General features: G+C 34.2%; 1 protein-coding gene and 1 long non-coding RNA gene across 2 annotated transcripts in view; one reads left to right on the plus strand and one right to left on the minus strand.

Annotated features, from left to right (window-relative positions):
• LOC123394873 overlaps window positions 1-8,829 on the minus strand; it is a 30,191-nt gene extending 21,362 nt beyond the window's left edge. Inside the window, exon 1 of the long non-coding RNA XR_006609604.1 lies at window positions 8,710-8,829. This is a non-coding gene — a long non-coding RNA (uncharacterized LOC123394873). The remainder of the gene's footprint in view (window positions 1-8,709) is intronic.
• Window positions 1-14,758, plus strand: part of RSBN1L (round spermatid basic protein 1 like) — a 69,363-nt gene extending 54,605 nt beyond the window's left edge. The window contains exons 4-8 of the mRNA XM_045089713.1: window positions 3,129-3,266; window positions 4,818-4,960; window positions 8,675-8,842; window positions 10,096-10,204; window positions 10,296-14,758. Of these exons, the coding sequence (XP_044945648.1) occupies window positions 3,129-3,266; window positions 4,818-4,960; window positions 8,675-8,842; window positions 10,096-10,204; window positions 10,296-10,937 (1,200 nt within the window). The 3' untranslated portion in view covers window positions 10,938-14,758. The remainder of the gene's footprint in view (window positions 1-3,128; window positions 3,267-4,817; window positions 4,961-8,674; window positions 8,843-10,095; window positions 10,205-10,295) is intronic.
• Window positions 14,759-15,856: the final 1,098 nt, after the last annotated feature.

Raw genomic sequence — 15,856 nt, forward strand, 5'->3', positions numbered from 1 at the left:
GGACAGAGGGAGAAGCAGACTTCCCACTGTGGGGCGGGGGGTAGCCATGCTAGGGCTCAAACCCAGGATCCTGGGATCATGACCTGAGCCGAAGGCAGAGGCTTAACGGACTAAGCCATCCATCCAGGACTTCCTTGGATTTTAGTTTAAACATAATTGAACAGTTCATTTCTTGTTAACCAAAATTTCTGAGATTTTGTTATTGGCACTTACTGGCAGTGGGTACAAGAAGTCTCTTATTTCCTGTTTTTTCTTTCCCTTTATAACATTTATAGAGAATGTATGAGGGGAAAGATAAACATGCAGTAATGATGTTGGTAGGTGTTTTGGTGGGGGTGGGGAGGGTGGGGAAAGGAGCTGTAGGGAGGAGATTTAGATTAAAAATGGTCTGTTCTTTTTTTTATTTATTAAAAAAATTTTTTTTTAAAGATTTTATTTATTTATTTGACAGAGAGAGATCACAAGCAGGAAGAGAGGCAGGCAGAGAGAGGAGGAAGCAGGCTCCCTGCTGAGCAGAGAGCCCGATGGAGGGCTCCATCCCAGGACCCTGGGATCATGACCTGAGCTGAAGGCAGTGGCTTAATCCACTGAGCCACCCAGGCGCCCTGGTCTGTCTGTTCTAACAGGCACTATTTAAACGTGAACTATTGAAATATAAGCATTTGCAAGTAATAAATATTATTTCTTTTACTGTGTTGTCTTTTGAAAGAGCTATATTTAAATTGAGAGGAAAAATATGTGTACTCTTTGTAACAATGCATTTTTCTTTTAGGAAGCATGTAGGATATGTTTTAAAGCAGTGACATATTTGGTATTTGGTATTTTCTAGTAATTTTGTAAACTGCATTAGAAAACTGATGGTTTGATTAATGTTTACTGAAGTAAAAAAAAAAAAAAAGATACAGTAATCTCATGTCCAGTATCATCAGGATGTGAGGCTTTTCAGATAGGTGGCTTTTCTAGATAATGGAATTCTTTTGTTTTGGGTACCAAGATTTTAATGAAGAATCCTTTTTTCAGTCTAGGCTTGTCATTATGATGCTATGTATGCTTGCTTCTTGCTACTCCACCCCCTTCAAATTTGTAGTTTCTTACCCTTTATGATTTTAGAGATTAGTGAGAATTCTACCTAATGTAGAAACACATGTCAGAAGAGACCCTTTTATGAGTCATGGTCTTAAGGCATTTATTTCAGGCTCTCTAGAGGTTCTTTAAACCCTTATCTGTTTCCTCCCCTACCCCATTGTCCTTGAGTTGTAATAGTTGGGTAAAAGAGTCTTGAAGAATTGAGACTTTTTATCTTATGATATTGTAGATTTAATTTCTTTCCATGTGAAAGGAATATTTGTTACGTAGTATTTAATAAATGTCACCTGAATCAAGAACTCTTTATATTTTTCTGAGAGGTATGTGTACTGTATTCTTAGATTTCGTTTTACTTGCATATGTGCCATCTGTATATTTTACTGAGATAGATATTGTTTTAATTTGATTGCATTGTTATATGTAATTTGCCATGTTTAAAACACTAATGATTCCAACTGACTTCCTTTGAATATATTTATTTGAGTATTGGGTTATTAAACTAGAAAGTTGAGTTAAATGGCATATAAGTAAAAGTTACATTACAGCGCACTTTATTTTTTAAGATTTATTTATTTATTTATTTTGAAGATAGAGTGGGGCAGAGAGACAGAGAGAGGGAGAGAATCTCAAGTAGACTTCCTGCTGAGCATGAAGCCCACCTGTGGTGTAATCTCATGATCCTGAGATGATGACCTGAGCTAAGATCAAGAGTTGGGTGCTTAACTTACTGAGCCACCTATGTCCCCCATGAAAGGAAGTTGTTTTGCTTTATAAAGATTCTTGTTTCCTAACATTAGGATATGAAAAGGCATAGATTTCTTTGCAGGTTTTAAATGTGCTCGCCAGAATTCAGGTATCAAGATTCTTTTATTTTATTTTTTAAAAGTGGGTGGGGAGGTGCAGAGGAAGAGGGAGAGAATCTTAAGCAGGCTCCACACCCAGTGTGGAGCCCCATGTGGGGCTTGATCTTATGAACCTGAGATCACGACCTGACACAAAATAAAGAGTCAAATGCTTAACTCACTGAGCCACCCACATACCCCCAGGTATCAAGATTCTTGAAATGCAGGTTGGTTTATTTCAGTTGATACTTGAATGCTACCCATTTGCTAGCATTGTACAGGTGGCTTTCAGCTTTGTAATTATTAAATTTCCTTCAGAAGTCTGAGGTAAATCATTCCACTTAAGGAAACTAAAATTCAAGGAATTCATGTGATATCTGAAGGTCACATAGCTGTTAGATAGTAAAGATAGAGTTGGACCTAGCACTCCTGATTCTCAATCTCTAGTAGCTTTTCACAGAATAGTTAACCACAGAAATGCAAACTGGATCCTAATTAATATGGTATGATCTAGAAGGGAAGATCATTCCTAGTAGCCTTTCAGACATACAAACCACTGGTAATGGTTAAATATAACATCTCAGGGAGACTACTTTTAGAAATTCCAATAAAAGATATGAACCGTGGGCGCCTGGGTGGCTCAGTGGGTTAAGCCGCTGCCTTCGGCTTAGGTCATGATCTCAGGGTCCTGGGATAGAGGCCTGCATCAGGCTCTCTGCTCAGCGGGGAGCCTGCTTCCCTCTCTCTCTCTCTGCCTGCCTCTCTGTCTACTTGTGATCTCTCTCTGTGAAATAAATAAAATCTTTAAAAAAAAAAAAAAAGATATGAATCGTTTAGGAAAATGTAGGTATATGAACTTTTGACTATAAATTTCATTGGCCTTATAGGTCAAATAATAAGCTGTACTATGAGGAGAAGTTATAGTCTGCTATCTAGAATTATGCTGTGTATCTTACCTGTGTTTTCATAAGCAGTGCATAGGAATAGCTAGAGAAGGTAAAATATTTTGCTCTGGTATGGATTTTTTTTTCACGCCTTATTTTTAGTTTTTTTTTTTTTTAACTGTTTTTAAAGGCTTTTTGTTTTGATTTGCTTACCTCACATTACGTTCTAATATTCTCAGACAGTATAATTTGGTGTTACACAATGATAGCAAACATTGTTTTATTTATAACCTTTAATTAAATCCGTATCCTTCAGGTAAAAAGAACATATTCTCACGGTACTTACAGAGCTGGCCCAATGCGACAGATCAGCTTGGTGGGAGCAGTTGATGAAGAAGTGGGAGATTACTTCCCTGAGTTCCTTGACATGTTGGAAGATTCACCATTTTTAAAAGTAAGAGAAAACAATACTAAGCAATCTAGATTGTGGGTATCACTTTCATGCTCTGGGTGACAGAAATCATAGTTGTTTCAGAAATACAATTCTTGTATAGTGTGTGTGCATGTGACTCAGATATTAATTATAATGGCAGAGCTAAGTGTTGAACCAAAAAATAACACTTGCTTGTTGATGCCACTTTAGGATATTAGGTTCCATCTGTATATTGACTTTTTATAAATTTAAGTGCCAGAGGATTTAAGAAGTACAGGAAGGATGCCTACTAAATTAACTGTTTAGGACAAAGAAATGGCAATCTGGCATTGTGGAAAACTGGCTTGGGAAATTGTACATCTGTGTTTCAATCTTGGCTCTACCTCGCTGGGTTGGGCAAGCCATTTAAACTTTCTGGATTTAGTTTCTGCATCCATAAAACATCATGTTTAGGCTAGGTAGCTTTAAGGCCCCTTTGAATTCTTTAAATGATTTCTAGCCAGATTCTTTTTACTTTTTCAGTAATCTCTGCATTCTAGAAAAATTTTTCTTCTTGTGGGCTGTTAGGGCTGTCCCACTGAGAGAGAAATTTCTGAGCTATGTAGTTATTTAATTAGTAATTCAGAGGTAAGAATGTGACAGAATACATGTCTCTAATATTTGCCATATAACCTGTTGTAGATCTATTCTTTTTTCACTTCTTGTTCCATTTTCTAACTTTTTCTAACTTATCTTTTTCACTCTAATCCATTCCCCTTTCATTTACTTTTTTATTCATTTTAAACCTTTTGTTACTTTTATTCCCAACTAGTGACATTATGGAATTTGATTGCATTTATTTTGAGTGACATTTTAAAAATACCACTAATTAAACATTTTAGTTTTAGATTTTAATTTTAAAGACAAATGAGCTAAATGCATTCTTTTAAGAAAAATTTCATGTGACAGTCCTGCCCTTTCTTAAAAGGGGATGGGGTGAATGAATGGTTTTCTTAAATACTATTCTCACATTCCATGGACAATGGTCCTTAGACATATCTCTATTTTTTTAAAAGAAAAGTTGCTCTTAGATCAGCAACCTTTTTCAGGAACTACTAAAGAGAAATAAATTTTGATTTTGATTTGGTTTTCCTCTTTGTTTTGTTAGGTTTTCATTATAGCTAATCAAAGAGGTATCCTTTTTTTTTTTTTGAGATTACTATTTTTTAAAACAAATTTTTAATTTTTATAGATTCTTGTGGAGAACACCTGCTTATTTTGCTAGCTTATTAACATCATGTGACCCTTGTATTTGGTAGAAGGAAGAATAACAAGTGTGAATATAGTGAATCATATTTCTGGCAGGGTTAGAGGAGGGAGCCATGCAAGAATAATTACTCTTGGCATGTTTGTAATGGAATTTTTGAAGGAAAATGCATGACTACACAGGGATATATTCAGTATAGGTTTGTATTTCAAATGTATAAGTATAAAGGCATATATGAAAATTTGTCAGGGGGGCAGTATTCTTTCATGTGTATTTGAAGATGCATTTTGAAAATAATTGGTTTCTATGTAATTATTTGCCTCTAGTGTACACTGCCATGGGGGACACTATCTAGTCTAAAATTAGAGAGTCGAAAAGACAGTGATGATGGTCCCATCATGTGGGTACGCCCAGGAGAACAAATGATCCCTGTGGCTGATATGCCAAAGTCACCTTTCAAAAGGAAAAGGTATGTTGAATACAAATTTTTATTGCCAGGGATAGATGTTTATACAAGGGGGTGTGTGTGTTTGTGTGCGTTAGCTGAAAACTGGAGAAGGAAAAAAGGGAAAGTTAAGAGTATTTGAAATGAAAAGGGCTACACATGCTAATGAAATTTTTAATAAAATATCAAATACAAATAAGGCTTGAGAAATGTGGGCAAATGACAATAAATTGTAATTAGGAATGGAAAAAATGTCATTTACAACAAAGACATTGTAAACTTTTAGAATAAGTTTAATAAAAAATATCTAGAACCCATATTGAGCAAAACATCATCTGCAGGATATAAAGTAATACCTAAACAAATGAAAACCCCTACTATGTTCCAGATTGGAAAAAAATGATAGTCCTTTGAAATTTTTTAGCATTTTAGTTGAACTCACACTTCCAGCACTGGGTGTAATGATTTTAAAGTTGAGAAGGAAAAATAAAGTCAACAAATAGCCAGGAAAACTGTGAAAGAGAAGATAAGTGAGGAGGGCCTTGTGTTACTAGATATTAAAAATAACTATGAAGCTCAAAAAGGTCATTGGAATAGGGTAGAGGACCCAAATAGATTAAAGTATATTGAGAACTTAATGTATGAGATAAATAGCAAAAGGAAGATTTATTTAATGAGTAATGCTGACATAATTGAAGTCCATTTGAAAGAAAACAAAGCCATAGCCCCATCTCATATAAGAAGTAATTTTGAGATTTAAACATAATAGATAAATTAAAATATAAGAATAAAGTTTTTAAACCTAGGAGAGACCTTTCTTTTCTTCCTTTCTTTCTTTCTTTTTTCTTTTTTTTTTTTTTTAAGAATTTATTTATTTATTTGTCAGACAGAGATCACAAGTAGGCAGAGAGGCAGGCAGAGAGAGAGCGGGAAGCAGGCTCAAGCAGAGAGTCCGACATGGGGCTCAATCCCAGGACCCTGAGATCATGACCCGAGCCAAAGGCAGAGGCTTTAACCCACTGATCCACCCAGGCACCCCTAGGAGAGACCTTTCTAAACAAGATAAAATATGTAATGACAATACTGTTTATAAAAGAATAGTTAACAAAGTTCAGAACTATGATACACTGAACTAAAACATTTGTAATATGTGACAGACTAAAGTTAATATCATAGAGCATTCCCAAATTGACAAGAAAAATGTAACACAACCCAGTAAAAAAATGGGCCTCAGTCAATTATATTAAAAGAATTATGAGATATTATTTTTACCTATTACACTGGCAAAAGAATATACAGCAATAATATTACTGGCTGGGAGTTATGTGAGGGAACAAGATCATTTATATATTGTTGGTAGAAAGGTAATTTAACAATAGCTCATGAAGTTTAACACACAGATGTGCATCCATGCACACACACACACTCTCTCTCTCTCTCTGATCCAGCGCTACTACTTTTGGAAATCTGTCCCAAGATAGGAAAGCACTAAAGGTAAATGTATAAGAATATTAATTACAGCATTCTTTATCATGAGAAAAAGTGTTCAGGATGGTCTGAATGCCCATTAACAGTGGAATGGTTGAGTTCATTTTGGTACATTCCAATTAAAAATACAGCAAAATAAAATCTTAAAAAATATATATATATATATCCATTCCTTTGTGGCTCCTAGCTGGCTCAGTCAGTGGAATAGGAGACTCTTGATCTTGGCGTTCTGAGTTCGAGCCCCACGTTTGGTGTAGATATTACTTAACAATAAAATCTTAAAAGAATATATGGTGAAATAGTTCAAATAAATGAGTTACTTATGTGTGTTGATCGGGAAGGATGACATTTGAAAAGAGCAAAATAATAGAGTAATATGGTACATAGTATAAGTCTATTTGTATGAAAAGAAACGTGTATTTATGTGAACACAGAAAAGTGTGGAAAAAATGTACACTGAGTTAACATTGGTGGGAATGGAGTGGGTAATAGATACCTTTATTTAGATCTGTAAAGATGTTTTATTATTAATTACAGTGATTATTAATCTTGAAAGAAAAAAACAGGGAATATAGTCACTAAGTAAACTGTAGGACAGGGGCTATGTTGTGCTTGTTACTTAATGTGTTTTTAGCACATAAACAGAGTGCCTACTGCTTAATAAATATGTTTTGAATGAAATTTCTACAAGTTAATTTATAAGTTGGTAGTAAATGATAAAATTGTATGTTCCTCAGTGGTTCTTAACTTGGATTTATAAATCATTTTGAGATCCAAAAGCCTCTCCCCAGAACAAATACAGACATCCACAAAGTTTTACATGTCATTTAAGGGAATTCACCAGCCCTCAGAGTAAACTGTTTGTACTTCAGGGATTAAAATCCATGTAAATGTGATGATTTCACATCACACTATAGTCTGAGCAACTAATAACACTGCCCAAGGCACGGTGCTAAATGCTTCATATAAAGTCTTAATTCATTAAAATGTGGTGTTAATGAGAACAGAGTTGTAGACATGAAAGCCTACTGGCTTTCTGTAGGAATCAAGGTCATCATCTAGCTCTCTGAGACCTATAGAAGAACATCAATCACAAAGGTTGAAAAGGTGAAAGGGTGATGTAGTATATCACCTGTGTGTGCATGTGTCTATGTGTGAGTGTGTAATATGACTGTAATACAAGCATACATACACAAAGAGCAGTAAAAGTAGAGATTGGGGGGGATTAGAGAACTAATACGACAGAGTGATTCCAGGTAAACTAAAGAACTAGTAAGAAAAGAGTGATTCTAGGGAAATTAGAGAACTAGTAAGAAAGAGTGATTCTAGGGGTTTAGACGAAGATGAGAGGAGAAAGTTACAGGGGCAGTCTGGAGTTGTCTCTGAAAGCAACAGAAACTGTACAGAAAGGTAAATAAGATGATGACTCCTAGTCAAAGAAATTCTCACCCTTTTCCCCTTCTGTAGCTAAATTAGAGAGAGAGGGTTTTTGCATTGAATGAGGCTAAGTAACAGCTTCCGTGTGCATATGTAGGAGAGCAATAGAATAGAGTGCCAGTGGCACTCTTTAAGAGGGAACTAAGGTTTTCTGTCTGCCTCCAATAAATTCTGCACATTTTGTGGAAACACTTATTATTTGGTGTTTTCTTGCTATTTACTTGTTGGTCTTTCTCTCACTGGAGTATGAACTCCCACAAAAGTGGGGAACTTGTCTGTTACATTCATTACAATCTTGTTCACTAGCTGCAGTGCCTAGATAGGACCTGGTATATAATAGGTATTCTATAAATATTAATTAATACATTTTTTTTAAGTTCTGTTTTTTCCCGGGTATGTATCTTACATTAGCCATGTGGCTTGAGTGGGGGCATGGTTCTACAGATAAGACCCAGACAAACCTCAGGTAAAGATTCTGGACAGGGTAACTTTTGGGTAAACCACACCATCTATAATTTAGTTGTCTATGCATCTTACAGCTACCACTTCCATGAAGGGTATGTTAGAAAAAGGAGGGGATTATGTATTTGTTTCTGTTTGTACTTGTTAATTTTAAAGATAGAACCTGATTTGGGAACTGGTGATTTAAAATTTCATTCTGTCTGAATTGTGATTATTAAATGTTTCATGGCAATTAAGCCTCTGTACATCAATACAAATGTTTGAAGGCAATTAAACCTTAATATATAGGGCTGCTTCTCTTTCTTTCCCTACTCCACTTTATATTATATATATGTAATTTTATTTTAACAGAACTACCAATGAAATAAAAAACCTGCAGTACCTACCTCGAACCAGTGAGCCCCGTGAGATGCTCTTTGAAGACAGGACAAGAGCCCATGCAGATCATATAGGACAAGGTTTTGAACGACAGACTACAGCTGCTGTTGGAGTGTTGAAGGCCGTGCACTGTGGAGAGTGGTATATATTAACTACTGCTTTTTTTGTTTATTTTTGAAATACTGTTATTTTAGTGAAAGGTTTTCTTGGGAAGTTTGTTAGTAATATTCCATAAGGAAAGTTTCATTTTTCACTGTTATTTGGATATCCTAATGGTATAATTGCACTAAAAGTTTTCAGTTGTTAGAAAGTAGTTTTATTCTTTTCAGTTTGACTGTAATAATTTCATTTTCTAAGTGACTAGATGTGAAAACAGTTGTCTTAACTAAGGTTAAAGAAAACCCAAGGTTCACTTGGTGCTTACTGTATCGTCATTATCCCTGATGAGAAGCCTGCATCATTCTTACCCTTCTTTCCCTGTGTATTAATGTAATGTATAAGGCTTAGTTTAAAAAAAAATTTTTTTTTAAGATTTTGTTTATTTATTTATTTGAGAGGGAGTGCAACATGAGTGGGAAGGAGAGGGAGAAGCAGGCTACCTGCTGAGCAGGGATCCCAAAGCAGGACTTGATCTCAGGACCCTGGGATCATGACCTGAGAGCCTCAGACTGAACCACCCAGCAGCCCTAATGATTGGTTAGATTTTATCACTGGTTATTAAAAATCTGTTTATGATTTGCGTTGGTATGATTTTTTGCAGGGGGGCATTATGTTGCTTGGAATTTCATTTCAGAATCCATTTTTGATCATCTTCTGTAAAAATTGCTTATATATTGCTAATTAATTTAAGAATTTGGGGATTTTTTTTAGAATTATATTTAAAGATACTATTAGCCCCTACAAATAGATTGATAGTAGTTTATTAGCACTGTTATAATGAATCTCTCTTAATTTATAAGGGTTACCAAGGAATTTTAGATGTAACTGCAGTTATATATGTCTTTATTAGAAGAAAGTATTTTTTTCGCCCCATATTTACCTCTAATTTTTATGTAGTAGTTTCATCTTCAGCATTTAATTTGTTGAAGTATTGACCTTTAAAATAAAGCCCTTAGTTTTTTGATTTACATAATTAACCAATTCAAATTATTTTAATTTTTAAAAATACGGTTATACATAGCTATAATAAAATGAAGTTTTATTTATGTTTAGGTCAAAACTCATGGTTTTATCCTTTTGTTTAAATATGTACAGTGATCTTCTATATTACATTTTAACTTTATTTCTAGGTACTTTTGTTTTGACCACAAACTGTTTTTGCTTTAAATTTAATAAGGACTTAACAGAACAAAACATTAATGGAAGATTCTTCATTATCTCATGTTCTTTTTTAGGCCTGCTCAACCCCGAATAACCAAAGATGTAATTTGTTTTCATGCTGAAGATTTCTTAGAAGTAGTTCAACGAATGCAGTTAGATTTACATGAACCTCCACTGTCCCAGGTATATATTAAACCATTATTGTCTTCAGTTTAATTTTTATTGTAGAAAAGACTTAATGGTATATTCCTCTTTATTATTTTTTTTTTTTTAGTGCGTCCAGTGGGTTGATGATGCAAAACTCAATCAACTGAGGAGGGAAGGTATCCGCTATGCCAGGATTCAGCTGTATGATAATGACATTTATTTTATTCCAAGGAATGTTGTTCATCAGTTTAAGACAGTTTCAGCAGTGTGCAGTTTAGCATGGCACGTTCGGCTCAAATTATATCACTCAGAGGAGGAGACTGCTCAGAATACAGCTACTCATGAAACAGGCACATCACCAGAATCCACATCATCAGTTCTTGGACCTCACACGGACCACGTGGTTTGTGCTGTAAGCAAAACCTCCTTGGATTCTAATTTTTCAGATAGACTTCATTCTAAATCTGAATTACAGCAGATTAAACATGAACCTATTGCATCTGTAAGAATCAAGGAAGAACCTGTGAATGTTTATATTCCTGAAAAGACTAGAGCACCGAATAATATGGATGGCAAGAATGTTAAAGCAAAATTGGATCATGTTCAATTTACAGAATTTAAGATTGACAAGGACTCTAAATTTGAAAACAGCAACAGAGATTTAAAGGAAGAATTGTGCCCTGGAAGTCTCTTAAGTCTAGTTGATACAAGGCAACATAGTTCAGCACATTCAAATCAAGATAGAAAAGATGATGACATTCTGTGCTAAATTTGTACATACCATTTAAAATTCTTTTTTTTTTTTTTAAAGTTAATAATGTAATAAAGATTCATGAATTCTGAAAGCAAGCCAAGTACTTGCTCCCAAGTCTGTTACAAAATAGAGTTTATGTAGCTTTGTAACATTCCTCAGTGCCTGTCCATAACTGTGAAGGATCAAAGCACTTAGGGCCAGATGCACTGTAAACATAACAGGTTTAAACAAAAGGAGTCTTTAAGAATCATTTGATTTGGAATTGTAGGTTTTAGAATAGAGCTGACATTAACATATATATATATACATATATATATATTTTGTAATATGAGCCAGAATTCTTTTTTGACAATTTAAGGCTTTTCCATAGAGCTTATTTATACCAATTTTTTTTTCATTTTAATGTGTCAGCACTGTAGTGTAAATAGCTTTTTAAAAATCTTTTTAGTGTGATTTATATGGAAATGTGAGCTACTTAATAAAGGTTCATAATAATAAATAGTTTTCTGTTGGGTCTGCAAAAAGACAAACTGACAATTCAGTTAAATCATTTATTTGGTCTGTTATGTTTTTGCTGGTGTATCCATTTAGAGTGGTAATGGAGTGCAAATGTACGTATTCGAATCTAGTGAATATTTAAATTCCCCACACTGTGTAGGCATTTTTAAAACCAAGATTCAGTTATGAAAGCATATTTATATATGTGTGTATGTATGGGAATATATATAGATATGTATATCATATTTTGCATAACTTCTTAAATTGCTGAATAAGATGAGTATGTGAATCTCCCTAGCCTCACTCCCTGGAATACATTTTAAAATATTTATATTCAACATTCAGAAAGCAGTTTAGGTAATAGAAGCAGTTTTATAAAGTTGGGAGAAACAAGGTCTGTTAGTGGTATTTAACTCTTATAACTCATGAAGCTATATGGTCAGATTACATAGCCCTAACATAAGTCGTCTCTATAGTGCTTGGAATGAGAAAAAGTTGAGAATTTTCTTACTAATAAGCACCTGTACTATATTTAATAGTAGCTTAGTAAAAATCTGTAGTTTACAGAATGTTCAGTTGTGAGCAGTTAAAATCCTCTTTTACATTTTTCTCACAGAACAGGAGGAAAGTATGACAAATACAAAATCTTAAGGGCCATGATTCAACTGCCATATACAGAGATATAACTAACAAAATAAGTTGTGTTACCTCATTTTTCTAAGGATCCTTCTCCCTACCCTGGCAAGGTAAAAAACTCAGAGTACTGTTTTGTTTTGTTTAAAAAAAAAAAAAAAGCTCTGGAAAGTAAAATTAGGATAGGAAACAGGATTCCCAGTGCCTAGCTAAAGATTAAAACAAACCTCTTCAGTGACAGACTTCAGCACTATTTGAGACTGCTTCCACTACTGTAATTAAAAGGCAAACAGATGTTTTTAATGTATCCTTTGATAACAGAAACTCTGCTCATTGGACATTTATTTTATTTATCTTTGGTATTTTTCTGGGCTCATACTTTGGTTGATGACTTTTAACTGAGATTCTTTGTGCTGTCTTTGGTTTAGTGTTGCTGTTGAAATTGTTTCTGCTCCAGCCTCATTTGTGGTACCCATAAAACTGCTTATCTTTATGGTTAGGAAGAAGCCACTTAAGAGGCATTTCACCAGAGAAGATCAGTTGCAGCAGTGAGGTCATTTCTCGCCCACAGTTTAAAAGGGTTAGGCAAATACTGTAGGAAATCTCATCGGTTTATAGGAAATCAATATATTTGCAATATAGGAATTTTCATGGGATAAGGAAGGTATAAATCATATTGTAAATAGGGATTTGGTTTTATATGTTACGGTCTTAGTCTGCTTCTCACCACTTTAATCTTCTCTTTTAAGCTAAATTTATCATTTGCATCTACCTTTTGGGGAAAAAGTTCGTAACAAACCAGTATTGAGAAACAGGAGAGCATGTGGTTAATGTTTCTTTTTTTTTAAATTGAAGGGCGATATATTTAACAATATTTTAGTTTTCCAGTAGTATACACATAGATGCACGAGATCATACAGTAATAAAATGTCTGTATCCCTCCAAAATATTTTGAGCCTTAAACTTTTAACTAAAAGATGTATCTAAAACAACCACAGTGGTTGCTTTTAGGTATAGTTCCTTATATAACCAGTACTCAAAACTTCTCCATATTCTGAAAATTCAATGTTTTGTAAAATGCATTTTTACATTTGACAAAATGTATGCATTTAACAATATAAATATATGAAATATAAATCAGTGGGCTCAGGATTTCAAGATACAGCTTTGTCACCTTGAATAAGGTAATATTCCTTGTCTTACGGGTTATAATTTTAAAATCCTCTTCAGATGCAATCTAAGAACTTGCTGATTACCTTTGTTAAACACAGATAATTTCTATTTCAATATTGCATTATATTAAAGGTTTCCTAGTTACTACATTCCAGTTCTTTATCTGAACGTAAGTTTTTTTGTTGATATTTCTAATTTCTTGGACCAGAACGATAAAGCACTTGAGATGTAGTTTCTGTATGATCTTATGCTAAATAAACAGTCATCATGTAAATTATTAAACTGATACACAGACCTTTAAAAAAAACTAAGGTACCTCAGTGGTGTCTGCTACAGTGTTTGCTTTTTGTTTTTTGTTTCTTTTTAATTATTTTGATTCATACCCTTTAGCTATGGAAGAAGTAGAATCTTTTCCATTCTCAGGTTAGCTGGTTAGCTAGCAAAAGAATTAAGCATTTGTGATATTTAGTTGAAAACTTGACTGAAGCCATATTCATTATCTCCCTTGTCCTGAAGGCTGCTGACCTTAAATAAAAATTAGGTTGATCTGGCACAACACTCTGTGTGTGTGTGTGTGTGTGTGTGTGTGTGTGTGTACACGCACGTGAGAGAGATTATTGGAAATACTTTGTTTATTCCCATATAGACTCATTTTCAATCCATTCTGTAATGGGAGGGAGGGGTCCAGAAAGGGTAGGACAAATTTTATTTCTTGTGTTATGTCTTCAAGGTATTTCATTAGTGTTCCTGAGTGTGAATTGGTTTTTTTCCCCAAATACTTCTTGCGGGTGAGATCATTTTTGTAAATAATAGATTAGCACTGTTTTGGTAAATTTGCATTCAGTTATTTTGTTGGACAAGTTTATTGTCATGTAAAGCAAATATCTAAAAATTCATTTTACATTTAGCAGAGATACAGGATTTGTTTTTAGAGTTTGAGAGGAATTTTCCTTGTCTTCCACCTTCAATAAATACTAAAATTGATAACTGTAATCTTTTTACCTTTGTTTTGTATTATTTTCTTACATTTGACATTTTATTTTCATCTCATCTTTAAAAGTTCTTGTTTCTGTCTTCAACTGAAACCTTGAAAGTGATTTCAATCTGAAAGTCTTTTTTCTCTTAAAAATTATGAGAAGTTGACTCATATACCAGCCTAGAATATTGAGGATTACCTAAAGCAAGGCTGTTAAACTAGTTTGGTGTGGGTGCTGAGATCACATGCCAAGTCACTTCCCTTCCCTCTAGACAGGACTATTTCTGTCCCAGGAGGGGAAGACAAAAGTGCATTGTTTTCAAAATAACTTTTAAGCTGGTAAAAAGTGACATGATGGATTTTAGGTCTTCAGAGTGATAGAAGAGCTCTTGGCTATTAATCTTCCACCCGATGTAACTACGTTGATATGTAAACAGAATTTTACTGGTTTTAGAATGCTTTGTCTATTTCATGAAAGAGTTATGTTTGACATGTTTGGCTCTGACAGTGTACCTCAGATAAAATAATTAAAAGGATAACTCGAAAGAAGTATAAATTTCTATCTCTGCTCTGGCTTTTCTCTCTTTAACATACTGCATATTGCAGATGGAAACCCATCACTTTTTAGAATGTCAAGCACAAGAGGCTAAAAGCAGAGATGCCTTTTCTTCTTTAAGTTTATAGATGTTGTATGTCATATCTCTACTGGGAGATCAGGGAAAGGAGGGTATAACATCTTGCATTTCAGATTATCTTCCCTCTAGGACTATAGACCTAATCAGGGAGTGTGAATGAGCTGAGAATATAAATGCGGGCAAATATAATTTATGTTAATTAGAAATTAAAAGTAAAATTAAAACATACTACTTATATTTGCCTTCCAAGAACTGCACTCTTAAAATACGTCTGGATCCTTCCACATATTTTGAAATTTAGAATTTATGCATCTGTTTTTTTAAAATGTCATATCTGTATGCTTCCCTATAAATTCTTTGCTTTGGTACTATTGAAGACTACAAACAGGCAGATTCAGAGACAAGTCAGCATATTTGCAAATATTTTGCATAATATGGTGCTTAAAAGTTTTATTTGGACTGGCAGTTCCACATCCTCCCTCTACCCAAGTTTCTTCTTTGAAATTTTGTTTTTGTTTTTAACTGAGCCAGACATTTATATGAAAAATCACGAGTCTTTCTTTAAAAAAAAAAAAAAAGAAAGAAACAAAAACTTTTCTTTAGTCTGGCTTTTGTTTATGCTACTGTTTCATACCTCTTCCTCAATGACAGAGTTCTTGGAAATCTCTGTCTGCCTTCACATCCTCATTTCCTTACAATTTTGTCTCAATCCTCAAATTTAATCACCCAGCTGAAGTGGTTCTCTCAAGGGTCACCTTTTGACTGCCAAATTCAGTGTATTCATTTCTTAATACTTCTGTTTTCCTTATGGCACTTGTTAGCAATCTTTTACCCCCTCAAACGTTGTATGTATGACCTATCTGTTCTGTTTTGCTTTTCCATTTCTTTAGATGTCTTCTTTTGCCTTAGCCACCACTATTTAAAGCCGTCTCAGGTTCTTTAGGTCTCTGCACTTTGCCCTGAATTATCTTCATAACCCCATGACTTTAGTCTGCTGCTTGCAGTCCTCTGCCCCTGCC

Source organism: Mustela putorius, unplaced genomic scaffold (genome assembly GCF_011764305.1).
Source record: "Mustela putorius furo isolate JIRA1106 unplaced genomic scaffold, ASM1176430v1.1 tig00003845_pilon_pilon_pilon, whole genome shotgun sequence".
Taxonomy (NCBI): Eukaryota; Metazoa; Chordata; class Mammalia; order Carnivora; family Mustelidae; genus Mustela; species Mustela putorius.